At 39.3% G+C, this 24,580-nt stretch overlaps 1 protein-coding gene across 1 annotated transcript in view; it reads right to left on the bottom strand.

Annotated features, from left to right (window-relative positions):
• Positions 1 to 23,496, bottom strand: part of JAM2 (junctional adhesion molecule 2) — a 79,583-nt gene extending 56,087 nt beyond the window's left edge. Inside the window, exon 1 of the mRNA XM_003895589.4 lies at positions 22,874 to 23,496. Within this exon, the coding sequence (XP_003895638.1) occupies positions 22,874 to 22,940 (67 nt within the window). The 5' untranslated portion in view covers positions 22,941 to 23,496. The remainder of the gene's footprint in view (positions 1 to 22,873) is intronic.
• Between the last annotated feature and the right edge of the window lie 1,084 nt (positions 23,497 to 24,580).

The raw sequence follows: 24,580 nt of genomic DNA, 5'->3' as shown, positions 1-24,580 counted from the left end.
ACAAAGAAAGTATTAAGTTTTATCTATATTTTGACTTTTTTGATAATGTTATGGGTTTATAGCTTCCTTGCACAAAAATCCAAAAGTAATTTTGACACTGAATAATTCAAAAACTATCCTTACCTTAACTACATAAGAAAGAAAAAAACTTAAATAGATTTTAATGAAACACACCCACATCTACACATATCCACGATTATTCTGCAGCATGTTCTGCAATTATTTTTTTAACATTTTTCTCCCATTTAATTTTTGTGCTCATGTTAGCTAAAAATGAATCTTGGAAAGAGAAAAACTGCTTCCCTAAAAATAGAGTATATAATTTTGTTTTCAACCACCACAAACCTAAGAATTTAGTGCAGTGATTAAATACATGTAATTTGCATTCATTTATTTTAATTCATTGGTTCTTAACACTATCAGACCCTCATTTTATAATAAATTTTGATGCCTCCTTTATTATTCTGAAACAAAATTTATAGATAATATAACATTACATATACAAACATACAATTTATATACATAAAATTTATATATATGTAAAATTTGGGAAATAATGTAATGTCCCTTTAATGTTAAAGAGAAATAAAAAAACAACATAATATATATTTTAATTCATAAATGCTTATACATGAGTACACTAGAAGACACAATGAAGTCACATGTTAGCCTACACTTATTATTATTTTTTCTTTTTTCAGAGACAGTGTCTTGCTCTGTCACCCAGGTTGTGTGCAGTGACATGATCATAGCTCATTGCAACGCTGAGCCTCTGGGCCCAAGGGATCCTCCTGCTTCAGCCTCCCAAGTAACTAGCACTATAGGCATGCACCACCATGCCTAGCTAATTTTCTTAATGTTTACTTTCACAGAGATGGAATCTTGCCATGTTGCCCAATCCAGCTAGTCTCAAACTCTTGGCTTCAAGAGATCCTCTACCTCTACCTCCCAAAGTGCTGGGATTATGGCATTAGCCACCATGCCTGGTGTACATTTATACTGTTAAATGGGATTTAAGTAAGATCAGAAACCATTTCAAATAGTACAGGAATATAAGAATAGAGTTATTGGCCAGGTGCAGTGGCTCACGCCTGTAATCCCAGCACTATGGGAAGCTAAGGTGGGCAGATCACCTAAGGTCAGGAGTTTGAGACCAGGCTGGCCAACATGGTGAAACTCCCGTCTCTACTAAAAGTACATAAATTAGCTGGGCATGGTAGTATGCCCCTGTAATCCCAGCTACTCAGGAGGCTGAGGCAGGAGAATCATTTGAACCTGGGAGGTGGAGGTTGCAATGAGCCAAGATCGTGCCATTGCACTCCAGCCTGGGCGCCACAGCAAGACTCCGTCTCCAAAAAAAAAAAAAAAAAAAAAAAATAGGGTTATTGTGAGCATTAGAATACAAATTTGTATATTTAGTTATATGATAAGACTGTCCAAAAGAATATTTGTGTTTATATGTAAAACAGTGTAAGTTACAGTATAAGCTCAGATAATTATAAAGTTTTCACTCACATGAGCATGCAGTGGGACTTTGGAGGGGGCAGTAATCCCCTTCCTGTTGATAGTCCCTGATTTAATTCCTTGAGCACACTCTCTGTTAATAGAAAGTTGAATGCTTTGTTTTATAAACTGAGGATTGTTTTGTCTTATACAGCTAATGTAATGTGACTATAACGGTAATTTTTAAAAAGTAAAATCTATCACCTACATTATTTTCCATTGACCATACTTGTTCTCACAATAAAACTATAAAAGAGGCTGGGTGCAGTGACTCAGGCCTGTAATCTCGGCCTTTGGGAGGCCGAGGTGGGCGGATCACTTGAGGTCAGGAGTTTCGAGACCAGCCTGGTCAACATAGTGAAACCCCATCTCTACTAAAAATACAAAAAATTAGCTGAGTGTGGTGGCAGTGGCCTGTAGTCCCAGCTACTCAGAAGGCTGAGGCTGGAAGGTTGCTTGAACCCAGGAGGCAGAGGTTGCAGTGAGCCGAGATCACATCACCGCACTCCAGCCTGGGTGACAGAGCGAGACTCCATCTCAGAAAAACAACAACAAACTATAAAAGAGGTATAGAAGACACTAGATTTATGTTATATTTCAAAGAATCAATTTTCAGCTAAGGAAAAGTCAACTAATTTTGATGCATTCAACTGGGATAATTGTTGTTTTAAGTCTTCTTATCTGTCAAGAATAGTATACATAATATATTTAATTTTTTCAGCCATGTATTAATGCATTTTTAAATGATCTTAAAGCTCTTTGATCCAAATCTCTAATAAAAATCTTTGAAAAGGCAAACATATTATGATATCATAACCCAGTTTTTTCCACCTTCAAAGATAAAACACAGAAAAAGTCTCATATTAATTAAACTATAAGTGCCTGAACCCTAATTAGAAATCTCGGAGTCAACATTTTGAAAGAATCCCAAATGCTTTCCAATGGATCCTGTTCCTATGGAAACTAAAGTTAGGAAGTAGAGAAAGACAAAAGAAATTACAAAATGGCACCCAAGAAATCAGCTAAAAGAGTTATTTTTTATTTTAAAAGGAAGGAAAAACATAGCCTTGTGTTCTATCATCAGACACACATAGCAATTTTTAAAATAACACATAATTGAAATTTAGGAAATGCATGACGTATAATAATGTTTATCTTTGCTTAAAGCAATATTAATGTTATTCTTTTAATATGAACTTACGGCAAAAAAAAAAAAAGGCTAGAAAATTATGAGGACGTTTTCTATTTCCCTTTTAAATGATCTGCTGTGATGCTATTAGGATGATTAAATTGGATGATAAACCCCTTCCAATATGGAATGTGTTCATTTTTGGATATTTCTCCCATTTAGTTAAATAATATTTTTAGAACATGAAATACTCATTACAGGCTTATGGCTTACCCTTCAGGTTAATATTGCTTTGAATTTGATTTGAGTTGTGAATATAGAAGGCATTTATATGTGGTGAGAGACAAGGACACTGCAAATACACTATTGGTTGGTACTTTCCAGCATATTCTTTGTATCCTTGTCTTCCAGATAGCAAAGAATGTGGGATTTTGAGTCAGTAACTCTAAGTCCTGCCTCGGTATAAGTCCTAAAAGTACCCTAAGCTCCCGTGTTTCTCATTTATGAAACTGTGATAAAAAATAGTCCTATGTGTCTCACAGTCATGTTAACATGAGAAGTAAAATAATTCCTCTGAAAGTGTTTTGTCAATTGTAAAGTTCCATTCGAATGCTAATTTTTGTTTTTTCTTTACTTTTTAATCCCCTCAGGTTACTCAACACTTCACCCTGATCTTTTCCCTTCATTCTTCCTGACCTCTAGATAACTACTGACATTGCAAAATTCCTGCCCAGCTTCCATGACACTGGTTCTGTTGGTTGTCCATTATTTCTCTGGGCACTTGTTTTGTCATTGTCTCTGCTCTTTTATATTCTTTAACTAAGCATGTTCTCCAGAGTTCAGTTTTTTGCCTCCTACTAATTTTCTCCATGTTTTTTCCCAGAGTGGTTTTACATTTCTGTTTCCATTTTACCACTTAAATATAGGGGATAGGTACAGATCATGATCATCCACTCTCCAATGGTCTTTAGAGACACATTTAGTTGGCTATCTTATTACTTCCTGAAATATAAAAAAAAATCATTGCTTCTCCATTAAATACCATGATTTCTCTGGTTCTACAAGGTTACAATCTTGGAATACCTGTTTTGATTTCTTTGATGCCCCCTATATTTAATCAATCACTGCATCTTATCAATTTCTATTTTCAGTGTCTTCTGGATTCAACTTTTCCTAAACAATTTTGACAGCCTCCAGTTTAATCCTGACCTCAATACCTAAGACCTGCCTTACAGTTACCCTTTCTTCCCAAGTCCAGTCTATATGTAAGGGTCAAAATGATTGTTTATCCCCAATACCTTCAAAACCTTCCACAACTTCCTGTTGCCTACTGCATCCAACAAAAAGTTTATAGCATGATATACAGTCAACTTCATGAATATCCAGCATTTTTGGAGCTTATTTTCTTGCTTCCTTCTAAAACAGGCTCTGTTCTAACTAAGGAGAATTCTAAAGGAGGCAGTTTAGAATTTTAAAACGTGTTCTCAGCTACATATAACATAATTTTATTATAACAGGCTAAAATATGGTACATTTTCCCATTTAAAAACATAAAATGTTAAATTATAAACAACACAAACTATCATTAAATCAAACCCTTTCATTTAACAAATGAGGGGAAAAAAGACTCAAATACAATAAAGTAGCTTTTCTAAAACCATATGATTACCAAGGGCAGAACTGACTCAATCTAGCCCATTGGAACTCTAGTTCCATTTTATTTACATCACACTTTTTGCTTCTTTGTGAACAAAATTTGACATTTGTGGTTAAATATAAGGAGGTCCTTTGAACATCTAGAAGAGATTTCACATGGATATTTAACTTATGAATTCAATAATGTACCACTGGCAAATACATATTAGAAATATAATTCATAAAATCAATCAATTTAAAAAGTGAAAGTGATTCTGTCCACCATCCCTATCCATATGAACCTGCCACGAGTCACCTTGTAAGAGAGGATGTGACTAATACTCCTTTAGGTAAAAGATGAAAGTTAGGTTGGTTGCAGTGGCTTACGCCTATAATCCCAGCACTTTTGCCAGGAGGCAAAAGCATCACTTGAGTCCAGGAATTCAAGACCAACCTGAGCAAAATAGTGAGACCTCATCTCTCGAAAAAAATAAATAAATTAGCACAAGCTATTATTGCACCACTGCATGCTAGCTTGGGTGAGAGAGAGATCCCATCTCAAAAAAGAAAAAAAAAAGACAGATGTAAGTTCATTGTTCTCTGAAAAGAAAATTTGTATTCAATATACACATCAGTGGGATAACTGCTCTATAAAAGAAGTGTTGCAATAGCCCGCTTCCAAAATCTTTTGTCCTTTCATTTTCTAATTAGAAATAAATCTCCTTAAACCTTCTAGCCCACATCATGAAAAAGGCTGGTCTTCATGGGTCTCATCATTACTCAGCAAATTTTGGTAACTTGTGGCTAAATACAAACAATTGAACGTATATATAATTGTACAAACAAGTAATATATGATTGTTCAAATAATTAGGACTCTGAATATATATCCCATGGAGGACTGTGATGCAATCTTGCTTCCACTCTAAAATTAAGAGGCAAAGGAGTGGGAGGTGAAGTGAAACTTCTTCCTCCATTAACATCTACATTCCCTTGCTCATGAATTCATAGTGTACTTGGAGAAAGTGCTATCCAGCACAGAAATAGCTTCTGACACAAATGGCTACAATGACAGTGTGCATATGCTGCTGACACAGGCTCCAGGCTATTCTAATGTGGCTGCTAAATGCCTCTCCTTTTTCCATTCTTTTCCCATAATCGGCATCTTCTCTAGAGAATCCTTATAGGTTTGGGGTCTTCAGAGCTAAAGGAACTATGAGAAATTAAATCCTACGAAGAACTCACAGGAAGCTTGACACTAAGTTATTAATAACAAGAACTTTAACATTAAATGAATATTTTAGAAACTATGGCCAATTTTGAAATGTGCTTGAGTTGATATGTCGAATGTAAGACATCTGCAGGTATTGTCTTTACTTGTTTAGAAGGAGCCTGGGGGTGGACAAGAAGGCCTTAATGGAACCAGTCTCCACTAAACAAATGCAAGACAAAACTTTTAAATTTTTAGGAATTTAATCAACTCCTTTTTTATATTCACTTTTTCTTGCCATCAGTCTATGAATGTGGCATGCATTCATGTGATGAGTATTTTTACATTTTAGGGAATAAAATATTAAAGTCCCTTTCAAAAGAAATGCACTGAAAGGTGCATGCTACATCGCTAAAAAAAAAAAAATGTAGCTCCTATGCACTGGATTTACTAACAGACTTTGCTGTATAACCCAGGAGCTTGGAGTTCTAGCTGATGACAGGGGTGAATTGGTTTTCTTTTCTTTTTTAAAAAAAGACATTTTTAAAAAACTACTAGTGGGAAATAGGCTAAATAAATAGCTTTTTAAAAGGGACTATTCAAACATAATTCGCATAACTACCCTGGTTAAGGCACAGCATTTAAGAGAGCTGGTGTTTCAGCCAGTTACAGTGGCTCACACTTGTAATCCCAGCAGTTTGGGAGGCCGAGGTGGACAGATCACCTGAGGTCAAGAGTTCGAGACCAGCCTGGCCAACATGGTGAAACCCCATCTCTACTGAAAAAAAAAAAAAAAACAAATGTAGCAGACGCCTATACCAGTTACTCGGGAGGCCGAGGCAGGATAATTGCTTGAGCCCAGGAAGCAGAGATTGCAATGAGCTGAGATGGTGCCACTGCACTCCAGCCTGGGTGACAGAGTGAGACTCTGTCTCAAGAAAAGAAAAAAAGCGCTGGTATTTCAAATATTTCAATTAAATTCACTTTGTTCTATTCATTTTCTCTTTAAACCTGTAGAGTGAAAAGTGGAGCATACAAAAAAGACCAGAGGGCTTCAGGGGAAAAAAACAAAAACAAAAACAGAATTTCAGTATATTTATCATATTATCTTTTTTCTATTTTATGGGTTTAGTTTTTATTATGAAAATTTTCAAATATATACAAAAATAGAGACAACAAACAATAAACACCATATAATCATCATCCAGATTAAAGTTACAAAGATTTTGTCATATTTACTACATTTACATTATTGAAGAATACTAAAGCAAATCATATATACCAAATAATTTTCTTTATTACTTTAGCAAGCACCACTAAAGATTAAAGACATATAGCTATAACACCATTTGAACAACTAACAAAAATAATTTCTTGGTATAATTTAATATCTAGTCACATTTCCCTGATGTCTTATTTGAATCAGGATACATACTATATGTCAGCATTACATTTGCTTCTTAGGCCTTTTATGCATGTGTTTAATCTAGCGCTGACCTGATCTTTCCTCTCTCCCCTTTTGTTTTTACCTTTCATGCCATTGACTTGTTGCAGAAACCTGGTCAGTTTTTCTGCAGAAAAACCCACTTTCTGAGTTTGTGCACATGCTACGTTGTGGTGTCATTTGATTTGTGCATCTATCCTTCTGTAATGAAAGTTCGCTTGCTGAGAGGCTTCATTCAAGTGGAGGTCATTTTCTTTTTTTTGGAGGGATGGGCAGGAATATTACACAGGGAGTACTATGTGCTTCCTTTTTATTTTTTTTTGAGAGAAAGTCTCACTCTGTTGCCCAGGCTAGAGTGCAGTGGCACAATCTTGGCTCACTGCAACCTCTGCCTCCCAGGTTCAAGCGATTCTCATGTCTCAGGTTCCCAAGTAGCTGGGATTACAGGCATGAACCACCACACCCAGCAAATTTTTGTATTTTTAGTAGAGAGGGGTTTTCACCATGTTGGCCAGGCTGGTCTCAACTCCTGACCTCAAGTAATCCACCCACCTTGGCCTCCCAAAGTGTTGGGATTACAGGCGTGAGCCACAGCACCTGCTGGTTTTCCTACTTTCAATGATGCTAGGATTAATCAGTGTTTCAGGTGGTAACAGACTGATCCTTCCATCGTAAAGCTCTCATCAACATTTTCTCTAATGATTTTACCCATTAATAATCATACCCTAAGTCAATTACATGTTGCAAAATGATGATTAGATTCTATTATTTTTTCATTATCTATTTTCTTTGACATTTATTAGCTTGAATTCTATAAAGAAGAACTTTTCCTTCTAAGTTAAGGCTTTGTGGTTACACATACATGCCTAAAAGAAAGCAGAATAAAGATAATTATTTATTTTGATTGTCAAATATCAGGGTAAGGAGTAACTGACCTAGTTAATTCTAATGGTGACCAAAGAGTGATGACTTTTTTTTTTTTTTTTCTTTTTGAGATGGAGTCTCGCTCTGTCACCCAGGCTGGAGTGCAGTGGCCGGATCTCAGCTCACTGCAAGCACCGCCTCCTGGGTTCAAGCCATTCTCCTGCCTCAGCCTCCTGAGTAGCTGAGACTACAGGCGCCTGCCACCTCGCTCTGCTAGTTTTTTTGTATTTTTTTAGTAGAGAGGGAGTTTCACCGTGTTAGCCAGGATGGTCTCGATCTCCTGACCTCGTGATCTGCCCATCTTGGCCTCCCAAAGTGCTGGGATTACAGGCTTGAGCCACTGCACCCGGCCAGAGTGATGACTTTTAAATATTTTTTTTGATTTTCTTTTTAGTATCTTTATAATTAATGCATTTAACAATACATTCAACATATTTAAATCAATTGCATTCAGTATTACATTTTCTCTTTTGATTCTCATCTTGCCTCCAGTTTGGCCAAAGAAAGTCTTTTTAGGTTGATTCCTTTGTCCTTTGGGCACAATCTCATTAGTCTTTGACAGCTACCTTGCCTTCTAAGTGATATGGTTAGGCTTTGTGTCCCCACCCAAATCTCATCTTGATTGTAATCCCCATAATCCCCACGTGTAAAGGGAGAGACCAGATAGAGGTAACAATCATGGTGGCAGTTTCTCCCATGCTGTACTCATGATAGTGAGTTCTCACAAGATCTGATAGTTTTATAAGGGCTCTTCCCCTTCACTTGGCATTGTCCTTCTTGCCACTTTGTGAAGAAGGTGCCTTGCTTCCCCTTCGCCTTCCACCATGATTTTAAGTTTCCTGAGGCCTCCCCATCCACACTGAACTGTGAGTCAATTAAACCTCTTTCCTTCGTAAATTACCCAGTCTCTGGCAGTTTCTTATAGCAGTGTGAAAACAGACGAATACACGAGGGCAAGAAAACATCCCAGGCTCATCTTAAATCGCCTAACCCTAAAACTGGAATCAAGTGTCCCTCCAAAGTTCCCTAGTCATTGTTAGTGTGGTATGGTATTTAGGGATTATAGTCTATATGCTAAGTATGCTCAGTTTTGAGGGGTTGTAGAATAGTTTATATTATTATCCCCAACTCCTAACTCCCTTCTTATTTATTATTGTATGATTTCTAGGGCCTCCTAGCAGGCAGAACACAATTCTCCATCCCAGTTCCACTTTTGGCCATGTGATGTGCTTTGACCAATGGGCATATCTCATGTTAACTAGAAGCTTGCAGAGCTGTTAAGCTCTGTCCTTTGCTTTTCCCTAGGCCACAAGGACTGTCTGTTCCAAATAGGGCCAATTCCTTCAGCTTGAGTCCTAGAATAGGAAGATTGTAGAGAAGAGACTCAGCAGCTGACCTGGAGCCACCAAAATGGAATACAAGCCAAATATATAATGGATATGGCGGCAAACTACTGAGGTTTCTGAGGTTATCTATTACTTCTTCAAAGCTGATTGATACAGGCTGTGATGTCTTCTGGGTCTTTTTAGTGGACAGATAGGAAAAGTAGCTTTGAAAAGAGGAAAGCATCATGAGTTCAAACTCAATTCAAATAGAACATTTCCAAATCAGATAGAACATTATAGGACCTGTACTTAATTTTTAAAAACTTTATACACATATCTCTTTTTTCCTACACTAAAAATCTTAATTTCTATTTACATTAGTATAATTACTGATTTGTATTTCCTATAATACAATGTAGTGTCAAAATAACAAAATCATTATTTTAAAGTACTAAAGTTTAAAACATATTTGCAGCTATTTTTGTCCTTAACATATATTCTACTGTTTGGTGGAATATTATGTTTTTAGGTTCCGATTGAAATAATTATTTCCTCTGTGTGGTTATATCACTGATTTGATATACAGTAGGTTTATTTCTTTATTTCTTTTTTTTTTTCTTTTAGAGACAGCATCTTGCTCTTTCACCCACACTGCAGTGCAGTAGCGCAATCACAGCTCACTACAGCTTCAATCTCCCAGGACCAAGCAAACCTCCCACCTCAGCCTCCTGAGTGGCTGAGACTACAGGCATGCCGCCATGCCCAGCTAATTTTTATTTATTTTTCTTTTTTGTAGAGGCATGGCCTTCCTATGTGGCCTAGGTTGGTCTTGAACTCCTGGTCTTAAGCAATCTTCCTGCTTGGGCCTCCCAAAGTATGGGGATTACAGGCGTAAGCCACCATGCCCAGCTCAGTATGTTCATTTATTTCCATTTGTTTTCCGTTTTTAAGGATGGCTGTTTTAGTGAATTTTATTTTTTGAAATAAAACATTTAAAATTTCAAAATGAAATCTATGTAATAAGCTGTATATAGTAAGAGAAGTCTGTTCCATTCCTATTCTACCTATTGTTAATAGCTTCATTAGTTAACAGTTTAAACTGCCAGTGTTTCTGTCATACACAAAATGTAGCATGCTGCATTAGATTGTTCTGCATCTTGCTTTTTTCACTTACTATATTTTGGAGATAACAGTATAGAGAGATCACCATTATTCCTTTATATCGCTGCAGTGCCTATCATTGTGTTATTTATTTAGCCAATCACCTATAAATGGGCATTTGTTTTCAATCAATTTTTTTATAATAGTTGTGAAATAAATAACACAATGCATAAAAAAGAAATAACACCATGCATAAAGCATATCCTGTTTTTGCAACTACAGCTTTAAAATAGGTTCCCAGTAGTGGGGTTGATGGGTCAAAGGGCAGATATAGAATTTTTCTACATAGTGCTGAATATGATGGGTCAAAGGGTAAATATACAATATTTCTACATATTGCTACTCCCTATCAGTTGTATCATCTCACGGCTCCATCAGCAGTATGTGGAATGCCTATTTCCATACAACTTCAATAACAGTATGTGGATGAGTTTATGTGATTTTGCTAAGGGAAGAAGTGCTATCTTTGGGACAATCTAATTTGCACTTTAAGTTATGCTGAGAAAAGCTTCATATTTGAAGAACCATTTAAATTTTTCTTCTGGGAACTCTGGGTTTTTTTGTGTGCCATTTATAAAATTTTGATGTTTGCATTTTAACTTTTAGGGGCTCCTTTTATATCAGTGATAATACTCTGTCAGAGACGTAACTTACAAATATCTTTTCCCAATTAGTCATTTATCTTTGGATTTGTTTAGGGTGTTTTATTTTTCCCATGCAGATACTCATTTGATATGCAGTCCAGTTTATAGAAGAACAGACCCATGCTTTATTTTATTTTATTTTTGGTGGGGTGAGGTATGGTTTAATTTATTTACCTACTTACATTTAGATCTCTGATCCATTTGAAATTAATCATCATGGAGAATATCAGGTTCTGATCCATTTTTCTCTCAAATGGCTTCCCATTTGAAACAATATTGATTAAGCATTCTCCATGGTTTCAAATGCTACCATTTTACACACACACATACACACACACGCACGTGATTTCTAAATAAAGTTGGCATAATTTCTGGAGTTTATATACTCTTCCATTGGTTTGTCTGTCTATTCATGTACCACTCTCACATTATTTTACTTATGGAGCCTTTACAGAACACTGTAATATAGGGCTATAACCACCTCATTTCTGCCCTGTTAGTGTGTTATTGTTTAATGCTCCATTATCTCATTCATTTGATATTTATTCTATGTATTATATGTTTTATGATTAATATGTCGATACAGAAATACATATTATAATTTATAAAAAATGTCAGGACATATGCTCTTTTAAAAAACAAAGTAGGATATGTAATATAAAAAAGTTTGAAGATCACTGATCTGATGTTTTTCAAACACATCTGTATCTTCAGATAGCTGTCCTGGGTGGCAGTAGCACAGTTGAACTGAGATTCTTAAGTGGATCTGATTTTGGCATTTGCCTAATGCCGAATGAGACTCTTGGCCAAGATGATGACTCACCTGGATCCAGGGGTAATTTTTTAAGTGCTAATGAGCAGGTGTCAAGATCCCACAAAATCATTAAAAGTAACAGCTAAAACTGCAGTTACTTCTGCACCAACCTGTATAAATACCTGACAAGAATGCCTAGGAAAATCATCTTTGATTTGGAAATGAAGATCACTTTATCAGGCTCTACAATGGTTGAAGTGTGTCCTCAGAATCCACACATAGGAAATTGAGTTCCCAGTGGAATGGTGTTGAGAGGTGGTAGGACCTTAAAGAGGTGTTTGGGTCATGAAGACTCTGCCACCCTCACGAAGATATTAGTCTCATTCTCATAGGACTGGGTTAATTCTCACACAGGCGAGTGAGTTCTTGTTCTCATGGGACTAGATTAGTAACTGCAAGAGCAGGTTGTTAAAAAGTGAGGCCATCGGCCAGGCGCAATGGCTCACGCCTGTAATCCCAGCACTTTGAGAGGCCGAGGTGGGTGGATCACAAGGTCAGGAGATCGAGACCATCCTGGCTAACACAGTGAAACCCCGTCTCTACTAAAAATACACAAAAATTAGCCGGGCATGGTGGTGGGCACCTGTAGTCCCACCTACTCAGGAGGCTGAGGCAGGAGAATGGTGTGAATCCGGGAGGTGGAGCTTGCAGTGAGCCAAGATTGCGCCACCGCACTCCAGCCTGGGTGACAGAGTGAGATTCCATCTCAAAAAAAAAAAAAAAAAAAAAAAAAAAAAGTGAGGCTATCACTTGTGTTTTTTCTCTTTTGCACATACTCGCTTGCTGCTCCTGTGGGTGCTTCCACAGGTGATGCCATTCACTATGCTCTGATGTAGCATGAGGCCCTTGCCGGAGGTGGCTGCCCAGTGTTGAACTTCCCAGGCTTCAGAACTGTGAGCCAAGTAAACCTCTTTTGTTTATAAATTACCCAGTCTCAGGTGTTCTGTTACAGCAACAGAAATAGACTAAAACAGTCTCTATTGTCTCATCTCTCTTAATAAACTTTTGCTCATTATGGGATATAGATTGCTATTATATCAATTGAGTAACAAAGAGATTGGGCCATGAGGGGAAAGTTTGGAGATACCCTGCTTCAGAGTAGAACTTTTACAACTAACATGCTGATATGGTTTGGGTGTGTCCTCACCCAAATCTCATCTTGAATTGTAGTTCCCATAATCCCCACATGTTGTGGGAGAGACCTGGTGGGAGGTAATTGAATCATGGGGGTGGTTACCTCCATGCTTTTCTCATGATAGTGAGTGAGTTCGCATGAGATGTGACGATTTGATAAAGGGCTTTTCCCCCTTTTGCTCAGCACTTCTCCTTCTGGCCATGATGTGAAGAAGGATGTGTTTGCTTCCCGCTTCTGCCGTGATTGTAGGTTTCCTGAGGCCTCCCAGCCATGTGGAACTGTGAGTCAATTAAACCTCTTTCCTTTGTAAATGACCCAGTCTGGGGCAGTCCTTTATAGCAGCATGAGAACAGACTAATACATGTGCTTTGTTCTATTCTAGATTAAGCAACTTTTGAGGAGTGTATTGTTTGACTCATCTGAGTTTTTAATCAATGCTTACTAATTCAAGAGGAACTTATGTGCTTTTAGGATATAAGGAGGCATCAGGAAATCTTGAAAATTTCCTAAAATCCTATAAGGCAGACCAGTCTCTATATTTCCTTGTATCTCTAGGGAGGCCACTGTTAAAAAGAGGAGGAGAGAGTTTTAGGAGCAGAAATATTATGCATTCATTTGGGACTATTAATTTTACATATGTCTTAAGGTTTTTATTACTAAAATGTTATATAATTTTATGAAGCTACAAAACAAATAAGCATTAAATTCCAGCTTATGTAATTCTATTTAATCAAGTATTAAAAGTGCCATGCAGTACTCTAGGTACTAAGGACCCAAAGATGTGTTGTCTCTGCCCCCAACAAGCTCACACTACAGAGAGATATACATGGAAAAATTATAAAAGTACAACTTAGTAAGTGCCATAAGAGAATCAAGAATATACCAAAAACACCAGAGTATAATATACAGTAGACATCAACTTTGAGGAATCGGTGAGTTAGAAAGAATTAGGAGAAGGCGCAAGGAATTTTGGAGTTAGACCTTCAGGGAGAAATTGCTTTTGGCCACATGAGGAACAATAGCAACAACAACACAGACGAATGAAGGTTGGGAAGAAGTACTGTGTCGAGATAAAATGGCATAGATGTTCACTTGTTTACACCCCCCCCCCACACACACACACACAAACACACGGCACAAAAGAACCTGACTTGTTCTGGATCCAAAAGCACTAACTATATGGACCGTACAATAATCTCATGTCTCCAATATGCTTAGGTACAATTTTAATGTTTTATGACATAGATGGCTGCATGTTTTGGTTATTGGACAAATGGATACTTGAGTTTTTGTTTATTCCATTGTATCAGTTCTGCTTCTGATCAAAATCCATTCCTATTTGAAAATGCATCTAGTGAATTTTTTTGTGTGTGTGTGTGACAGAATCTTGCCGTTGCCCAGGCTGGAGTGCAATGGTGCAATCTTGGCTCATTGCAACCTCCACCTCCCACGTTCAAGTGATTCTCACACCTCAGCCTCCCTAGTAGTTGGAACTACAGGTGCATGCCACCACGCCCAGCTAATTTTTCTACTTTTAGTAGAGACAGGGTTTCACCATGTTGGCTAGGCTGGTTTCAAACTCCTGACCTCAGGCCTCCCAAAGTGCTGGGATTACAGGCATGAGCCACGGTGCCCAGCCCTCTAGTGCATTTTTAAAAAACATAAACACCATTCGGTCTTTTCAAATTTAGCACTTGCCCAGAAGTTTCACATGTTCCCTTTTTATTTGTGGTCATTATTGCTTCCTTGGTCTCCTTTAAAAATAGCACCCATTTGCACTTGTCTGCGAATCTTAGCTGGTGCTAGTGTCTCTGTCCTCTCTGGGTTTATACACGTTCTCCTTTGGACTTTTTAACTGGATCTTGGTTGGAATTTTTCCCTTTTCATATTTGGTTACTGGTTTGGAAGTTTATTTCCCTCTGTTTTACTAATCACTTTGTTTCATTATTTTTGGTGGTTCTAGTTAGAAAATAGCTCCCACTGCATTTTGACACAACAATTTTAAAGGCTTCTATAAGATGTTATCTTGAGTCCTGCTTGTAGACTGAACTTTAGGTTGTAGCTTAATTACTAACATAAATAACTTTTTGGAGCAAGGTGCACAACACTATATATAATATGATTTGATTTTCTGGAAGGTATATAGCAGTAAGCATAATAAATTGTGATCTTTATTTCTAAAGAAATTATAAGAGTATATGCTTATATATACTGGAACTATTTATTTTCTAATTTCTTGAAACCGTATGCAGGAAACTTGAGGATGGGGTATCTGAGAGGCATAGGAGTTAGGAAGGCTGGAAAGGAGACTTATTTCTTGTTTTATAAACTTGCTGCTCTGTTTGAATTTACCCTAAGCATATATTATTCTTAGTTAGACATATAAGAAAATGTGTTTAACAATTAATTCATTTTTATCTTTGGTTTTGTCCATAGTATGTATTTAGCAAGTTTCACAATGTGAAGAAAGCGAAGAGTAAAAACAGCGGGTGACTGCATTGACAAAATGAAAGCAAGCAAATTGGATAAACCTAGCATAAAGAAGACAGACCAGGTTATGCATTTTTACTCCTCCTTACAAATATAAAGACAAGCCCGTCCTAAATTATCCCCGTAGAAAATTTCGACAGCTACAGCAAAACAGAAAACCCAACAAAACAAATAAAAATTTGATGCTGATGACATGCGATAAAGAAAAGCAGAGCTCTCCAGTGAGAAACAAAATTCCTGTCTGTTAAGTTTACAAGGATTCTTCCTTAGGACTTTCTGAGCCAAGACAATGGACAGCTAAGAGGGCAGCTCTTGAAATACTTTCACAGGATTTACTTCTCTGCTCATAAAATGTAGGAACAATTCAAACTGGAGAGCATTTCCTACCCATTCACTGGCCTAAAGATTCATAGAGTAGGGTTTTGTGTTCCTGTCAGCAGGCATTTATTTGAGCACAAAATCATCCATCCTCTCTCTCTCTCCTTCAATCTCTCTCTCTCTTTCCCCCCACACCCCATGCACGCATACACTCATACCCTTTGGAACATAGAAGGCCACTCTTCTGAACATCAAATCCAGTAAAATGACCATTCTAAGGATGACAACTCAGGGAAACTCTGGAAACACTGGAAACAAATACTGAAAATAAACTTACGTGTGGGAAAGAGAAAAACATTGAAACAAGGTCTATATAGTAACCAAAAGAGCTACTGTTTCATGTTTATAGGTTGGGAACTGAACAGAAAGTTGAAAATGCAGCATACATGATTTTAAAAATTTCCTTAAAAACCAAAGAGCCATTTTTAAAAAAAATTCCTGATCAGATTTAATTAACTACATTTCAAATGCAGTCATGTACCACATAATGACATTTTGGTCAACAATGAACTATATCAGTGGTCCCACAGATTATAATGGAGCTGAAAAATTCTTATTATCTAGTGATGCTATAACGCCTGTATTGCTGTAACACACGAACTTTATTGTTTTATAAATTTAGGGTAGCCTAAGTGTATAGTGTTGATAAAGTCTACAGTAGTATACAATAACGTCCCAGGCCTTCACCTTCACTCATTACTCACTCACTGACTCACTCAGAGCAACTTGCAGTCCTACAAGCTCCATTCATGGTATGTGCCTATACAGGTGTACCATTGATCTTTTATGCTGTTTTTACTGTACCTTTTCCATGTTTAGATATGTTTAGGTATTGCCTACAGTATCCAGTATAGTAACATGCTGTATAGGTTTGTAGCTTAGGAGCAACAGGCTACACCATATAGCCTTGGTGTGCAGCAGGCTTTACCACAGAGTGTAAGTACACTCTATGATGTTCACACAATAACAAAATCACCTAACGACACATTTCTCAGAACATATCACATCACTAGGTGACAGCTGTAAAAAGCAATTGTCAGTGGTTAAATGTGTATGTGTAATTATGTGAGTATATTTACCGATAAACTATATAAAATAAGCACTTACATAAGCAATTGCCTGGACTACTCCAATAACTTTTAACTGGTTTCCCCAGTTTGACTCCCCCCACCCCAATCCTTCCATTCACCATACTCCATCCAATGCATTCTCTTTAAAATGCAAATCAAACTGATACTCAATGTCAAAAGGCTTCAATGGCTTCTCCAGTTTACTAAGTGTGCTATACATGTAATTCTTCCTAAATCTCTATGAGGTAAGCACTCTTACTGGGATTATCACCAACACTGATGAGTAAACTGACATATATACAGGTGTTAACCTGTATAAGATCACACAGCTGGTAAGAGCACAGAGTGCAGCATTGGAGTGCATGTTCTTTACCACCATACTATGCAATTTGAAAAACAACTCATAAAAAATATAGCTTTAGGCTGGGTGCGGTGGCTCACGACTGTAATCCCAGTACTTTGGGAGGCTGAGGCAGGAAGATCATCTGAGGTCAGGAGATCAAGACCAGCCTGGCCAACATGGCGAAACCCAGTCTCTACTAAAAATACAAGTTAGCTAGGCGTGGTGGTGGGCGCCTGTAATCCCAGCTACTCAGGATGCTGAGGCTGGAGAATTGCTTGAATCTGGCAGGTGGAGGTTGTGGTGAGCTGAGATTGTACGTCTGCACTCCAGCCTGGGTGACAGAGCGAGATTCTATCTCAAATAAAACAAACAAACAAACAAAACTAAAAAACCAACCAGCTTTATATCACTATGAGCTATACTTTAAAAGTTATGGTGACTTCACAGAATCTAGAATATTCTTGGCTACAACACTGAAAACACTGTTTTGGCTGCTGTGAGAGACAGAATAATAGCCCCACAAAGATGTCCACATCCTACTCCCCAGAACTATAAATATCTTACTTTACATGGTAAATAGGAATTGAAGTTGTAGATGGATGAAAGTTGCTAACCAGCTGACTTTGAAATGGGTAAATTATCCAGAGTTACTCAGGTGACCCCAAGGTCAGGTGAGACAAGGGTCCTAATGAGTGGAAGGAAGCAGAAGACAGAGAACTAGAGAGATGGCAGCCTGGCATCACACGCTTAGAAGCTGGTGGGACAGAGCTGTGAATGGGGAGCCTCCAGAAGCTGGAAAAGCCATGGAAACAGATTCTGCTCTAGAACCTCCAGAAGGAATGCTCTACGCCAATACCTTGATTTTGTTTTATTTTATTTATGTATTTATTTATTTTTTGAGATGGAGTCTTGCACTGTTGCCCAGGCTGGAGTGCAGTGGCGTGATCTCGGCTCACTGCAAGCTCTGCCTCCTGGGTTCACACCATTCTCCTGCCTCAGCCTCCTGAGTAGATGGGACTACAGGTGCCCGCCACCATGCCCAGCTAATTTTTTGTACTTTTAGTAGAGATGGGGTTTCACCATGTTAGCCAGGATGGTCTCGATCTCCTGACCTTCTGGTCCGCCTGCCTTGGCCTCCCAAAGTGCTGGGATTACAGGCATGAGCCACCGCGCCCGGCCAATACCTTGATTTTAGCCCAGTGAGACCTGTTTCAGACTTCTGACCTCTAGAACTTTAAGACAATACATTTGTATTGTTTTGTTTGTGGTCATATGTTTCACAGCAATAGAAAAGTAATGCAGTTGGATTGCTTTTTCTGAGTTCTAGCCTTGTTAACACTAATACCATCCAAGAAAACAGCCCTTGGTTTTAAGTTTTCTTTTGCTGCTTTTGCCAAAGGAACCACCTGACCCATGTTCTGATTCCCCTTTTCCATCCTCACTATCATCTTCCTCAAAACATCAATCTAGCTAGAGGGGTATACTGGAGTATTGACTCAGCAGTGTTATTACTATATTGCGTGGAATGAAAAAATATTATTTTAAGTAATGGCCTTTATAGCTTCCTGGTGGTCTGACTTCAATAAAGCTAGCAGCTCTTACCTCTGTATTCTAATACATCTTCTCTATGGAGAAGGCCCACAGGAGGAAACCAATGCAATGAAAACCATGGGTGGTGAACATCCGTAAGCTCCCGTGGGCTTCTCTCATTAAACTGCGCATGTGGGAGGATAAATGAGTGTTCTTGGTTGTAGCGAAGTCACTGTGCTCAGGCTGAAGTTCTTGTTTTTGACTTCATTCTTTTTAATATAATTTCTTTCATAGTCTTGAAATGGTTGTTAAATCCACCTACAAGCCCATTTTAACATTTCTGTTCATCAGATAATTGAGACTATGCCAGCATGGAACCACTTCTCCCCAGCAAATTGATTATGACAGTTGCTTCTTAACAATAGATACAGAGGGCAGAATTTTCCTAGTACCAGTTCCCTGGAGTGCTGCTTTGGGTCAGTTCTGGCAAAAAGGCAGAACCTTGTGCTTTTACAAAAGATTCAGACCTCTCTCTCCTACCACAATCTTTATCAGTTGATGAGAGATTAGACTCAGGCTAAGCGCCTGGATCAGGTCCCAGTCCAGATCTGAGGACCAGCTGCTACTGGCTAGGTAGATCGTTCACAATCAGTTCCTTGGCTCTGAGAGACCCCAAAAGGCATGACAACACCCTACCAAACACAGAATACTCATTCCTATTATTTTTTGAGATATCAGCTTAAATGATGCCTCAGAGAAATCTGACACCCTACCTACTTAACATGAAGTTAGAGCTTCATGATTTATATTGCAATCAGTTCAATCTATACACTTCTTTTACCTACCCTACCTCATCCCCATTCCATCTACTATGGTTTATGTCCCCCCACATTCATATGTTGACATCTAATCATCAATGTGATGGTATTAGGAGTTGAAGGCTTTGGACTGTGATCTGGTCATGAGAACAAGTGCCCTTACAAAGAGACGTCAGAGCTGCCTTGCCTCTTCCACCATGGGAGGTCACCCTGAGAAGGCTCCATCTATGAACCAGAAAGTGGGCCCTTGCCTGATACTGAATTTGCTGGTATCTTGAATGTGAACTTCTCAGCCTCCAGAGTTGTGAGAAATAAATGTTGTTTATAAGCTACTCAGTTTATGGTATTTTGTTACAGCAGCCTGAATGGACTAAGACACCACAGAATCAACAGGCATATATTTATACCTACTATTAACCAGGAACTTCACTCAGCACTGGACATACAGTGGTGAGCAAACATCAAGAAATTCTTTTCCTAATGGAGTGGGAAAGAAAAATGTAATTCAACTAAACACACACAAATGTCCATGTATCAACAGTGATACTGACCTCATCATTTAAATAACAAGAAGAGCAACAAAAAAGCAATCCTTCAGACTACTAAGAAAGATATAAAGAATGCTCATAAACAACAGGAAAAAAAGGAAGGAAGGGAGTAAGCATGATATTGTATATGAGAGGAGTGACCAAAAGAGTGGCACAGTTACACCTGGGAAGAATATTAAGAAGATGAATCTGTAACAACAGTATTAGAAATCCACTAAGTCTTTAATAAATAAAATAGTATTGAATTATAACCCAAAGTATAAAACAAATATGTATCAGCCCATACTGATAGAAAAACACATGATTAAATAAATAAATGAAGGGAAGAGAGAGACACATCTCCCATGCAGAAGAGCTCCAAATAATTTATGAAGATACTCCGCCTGCAAGGAGATGGAGCATAACTCTCCTTTCTGAAGAAGTGTGGGTTGCATGTAGTGACTTCCTTCCAGAAAATCTAGTATGGAAATGAAGATAAAAGGGTAGGTAATCTGTGGAGGAAACTGGTATGCACTACATTATGAGTAGGATTACAGGCGATCAAGGTTCACATGAACAGCAGTAAGTCATGTGTACAGTATGTTCCCTGGAGATAATGTGATGAAAATGTCCCTTTACCTAGGTCCCTTACCACTTTCTGATCTTCCACCAAAAGCCCTATAACCCCAGACTAGTTATGAGAAACATGTCAGAGAAACACCAATTGGCAGTTGTTGTACCAGATACTTGACCAGTACTTCTCAAACCCATTATAGCAAGAGAAAACAAGGGAAGCCTGAGAAACTGTTACAACCAAGAAGAACCTAAGGAATCATGACAACTAAATGTAATATGGTAGCCTGGATGGCATCCTGGAATAGAAAAGGCATTAGGTAAGAATGAAGGAAATTTGAATAAAGTGTACCATACTAATGTAAGTTATTAACAGTACAGGAAACTGGGTGTGGAGTATATGAGAACTCTCTATACTAGTTTTGGAATTTTTATCTAAATCCAAACTGTTCTAAAATTGTTTTAAACATAAAAAAAAAACCCACACACAAATAAAACACTCTTGCAATGCCAGATCTTTTGGTGTCTCAGGAACAATATAGAAAAGTCCCCGCAACACTTCCAAATTTATCCCCTGTAGGAATCAAGTTTAGCAGAGCAAATGTGTTATATTTACCTAAAGCTTGAAGAGGTCACTCAGCCCCATTCATTTATGCTTTTGCTTGCCTCTTGGTTGTTTCTCCATTACGATTTCAAACTTGGGGTGTATTGTTTCTATGTTGGTGAGTCAATAGGAATAGCAGAGCAGAAACGATTTTCTGTTTTTATTTAGTGACAATTCTACACTAACAGGCACACTCTTTTCTATTTGAAATTTAGGATTTCAGCAGAATACATAACTTTCTCAGTTGTTCTGTTACAATTTGTCCAACCTACCTCTCTGTTGCCTTTTAGCATGAGTGCATTTTTTTCTTCTGTGTGTTCCGTATAATACCAACTGATATTTCAAAATTGCACAAGGGTTTCATTGTGAAACTTTGGCTTTCTGGTTTGACTTTATATAATATTGGTCAGCACATGTCCCTTCCCTGAGACAATGTGCACCTTCCTCCTCCACAAAGGGACGTGGCTCACATCACTTGAGCTGTGTGATGATCATTTGGGCAGCGATGGCATGAGAAAACATCATTGTATTGTGGTACTAGACACTCATCCCGCAGGTTAAGTATTATAAGTATTACTTTACCGGAACAAGAATAGCAATAGTAACTCATTTTACAAAAGAAAGAAAGAGAGACAGACAGACAGAAAGAAAGAAAAGAAAGAAAGAAAGAAAAAGAAAGAAAGAAAAAGAAAGAAAGAAAGAAAGAAAAGAAAAGAAAAGGAAGGAAGGGAAAAAAGCAAAACAAAAAAGGTAGGAGAAAAAAGAAAAAGCAAAAGTCAAACTGCATTGCTTAAGGTCTATTGTAATTTCCTCCATTTTCCTAAAAAGTTAACGCGAAGAAAAAAAAAATAACGGCAACGTTCCCAGGATTTTAAATCTCATGAGCCCAGAATCCGTGACAATCCTGTTTAAAATCATCCGGCGAAATTGGCTTTGGGACGTCTCCCCAGCTACTGGATCATGTGGCTTTTGAATCTTTCTAACAATCGTCCCGTTGGATGTCCCCTGAGGACACAGCAGCTGGCTAGAGTCCCCAGACCAGGCTTCTCTAACCGAATGTAGATGTGCAGGTGGAGAGGATAAAAGTAATTCTGGCTCAGCAGCCACGAATTCCCCCCATCTCCGCCCCACAAGTGCTTTGCATATCGCCGGCTCAGCCGGGACGCTACAGAGCCCAGACCACGCGGACGCTGCCCCCTCCCCGGGGACTCAAAGTGTGGCCGGCGCCCGCCTCCCAGTGATGCCATCTTTCTTGGGATCTTAGCATCTTACCAGTGGGTAGTGAGTTTTGCATTCGAATCACGTCCCTCTGTCTGAAAACTTACCCCAACTTTACAAACAGATGAGAACCTGCTAGTGGGAACCCTTAATTTTCTGTATTTAGAACCGACAAAATCAGACGCAATTTACAAGAAACCCACGACCTCGCGCTCCCTTGCTCCCAGCGTCCGCCCGCGGGCACCCTGGGTTTCCCGCTCGCTGGGGCGCAAGGTCAGACGCCCGCGGCGACCTCGGCCCAGAGCCGCCCAGACACCTTCCCCGAGCGCCCCGTGGGGGGCTGGAGGGTGGGGGCAGGCTGGTCCAGGCAGGAAGGGTAGAGGAACCCGAGCAACTTACAGCCCAGGGCGACCACCAGGTAGCGCAGCAGCAGCAGGAGGAGGCGGTGGCGGCTCCTCCTCGCCATCTTCCCGGGGTGGCAGCCGGCTGCTCCGAGGAGGTCGAGGGTCCCGGTGGCAGGAGCGCAGGAGGCCGGGGGCCCTTGAACTTCTAGGGCGGGAGAGGAGCAGAGTCGGGAGGGGAGGAAGAGGAGGGACGGCTCTAGATGGGATGTCAATTTCCCCCTCCCCGGGGCGCCTTCTCAGCTGGCTGCCAAGAGGCGGGTCCTCCAGCCCAGGGATGGGGGTCTGTTCTTTTTTGCGGGGGGTGAGGGTGGGGGCTAGAGGGCGTGAAAACCAGGCGAGGCGTCCGCCGGGTCCTAACAAGGGGGGCAGCAGGAGGAGAGCAGCGCCCGGGAAAGCCCCGGCGGGTCGTCCCTCCGCCCCCACGCCTCTGGGATTGATCGGCTTTGTGTCTGGTCCGCGCGGGGCTGCCAGCTGTCCCCAGGGCGAGGAGCCGGGGGCGGGAGGCGTGGGCAGGCTGGGGGTGGGGGGATTGGGTGTCTCGGGGACGGGGATGTATGCGGGTGGGGAAACGCCTCCTGTTTTGCCCCAACTCCTTTCTTCCCTCCTTGGCTCAAAACTTCTTTTTGGCTTTTCAGCCTAGGGGTGGAGATATTTGGAAAATTTCTGCCCAACGGGCGAAGCTGAGGGGGTGGCGCTCTGAGGAGATGGGGTTCGCGGGCTCCGCCTCGGACTGGAGAAAAAAAAAAAAAAGCAACCAAGCCTTGTGCTGGAAGTCAGGTCTCAGATTTTAGCACAGCCTTGTTCTCTTCTCAGTTTAAGCTTTTTGCTCCTTGGAGATTTGAGGTGCATTCGTTTCGTGTTCTTTGCTTTTTTTTTTCAGTGTCAGAGTTGGAAGTTCATCTAATGGTGTGAAATATTTATCATGTTTCTTTCAAGTTACATAACTGCTGCTTGTGGAGTTTTCCACGTGTTAAAACTCTACAGCTGCCCTTTGTCAGGTTTATTTTTGGTCTACTGTGCTTTTAAAAGGGAAACCCATTATGAATGCTCTGTTGCGTGCTTTAAAATTGTGCCGCGCTTATATTGGATGCACGTACACTAGCAATTTTTATATTTGTTCCTAGGGACCAAAAATGTCTGGTGTATTCAAGAGTATTTGGTAAGTCTGGAAAAAGGCCATTCCCAGGAGAAGAAATTAGTATACATCAGTTTTTTTTTTGTTTTGTTTTTGTTTTTTTGTTTTTGTTTTTGTTTTTTTTTAAGGTTGAATAATGGATGAAGTTCTGTATAGAAGATAGTTGATTTAGTGGTGTATATATAAAGAATTCAGCTAGCTCAGTGGACAAAGGCGACCAGAGTTTAGCTGTGCGGAACTGTGAGGAATGAGGCATCCTTGCTGTTGCCATGGTGACAGTGATGAAAACTTACTACCCAGGGAGGGGGTGGGAGGAGAGGACCCAGGGGGCCCAGAAAGGAAAGTCAAAATGGCAAAATGTTAAAACTCTTACTCCAGTCAAGCAAGGAGAAGGGGCACAGATTTAACAACAGCTTATGCCAGTTTTTCTGGGCAGTAATGAGAAAGATTTGATGCTTAAAAAGAAAAGTTGTTGGCATCTTCTTTTTGCTAATTCTTGCTACAACTGTATGTCTCTTTTACTCCCCCCTAAAAATATACACAAAAATGTCATACTTAAAAAAGTTC

The sequence above is a fragment of the Papio anubis genome, chromosome 4 (genome assembly GCF_008728515.1).
Source record: "Papio anubis isolate 15944 chromosome 4, Panubis1.0, whole genome shotgun sequence".
NCBI lineage: Eukaryota > Metazoa > Chordata > Mammalia > Primates > Cercopithecidae > Papio > Papio anubis.
The sequence above is the reverse complement of the archived record's forward strand: the minus strand, read 5'-3'. Positions and strand labels throughout refer to the sequence as shown.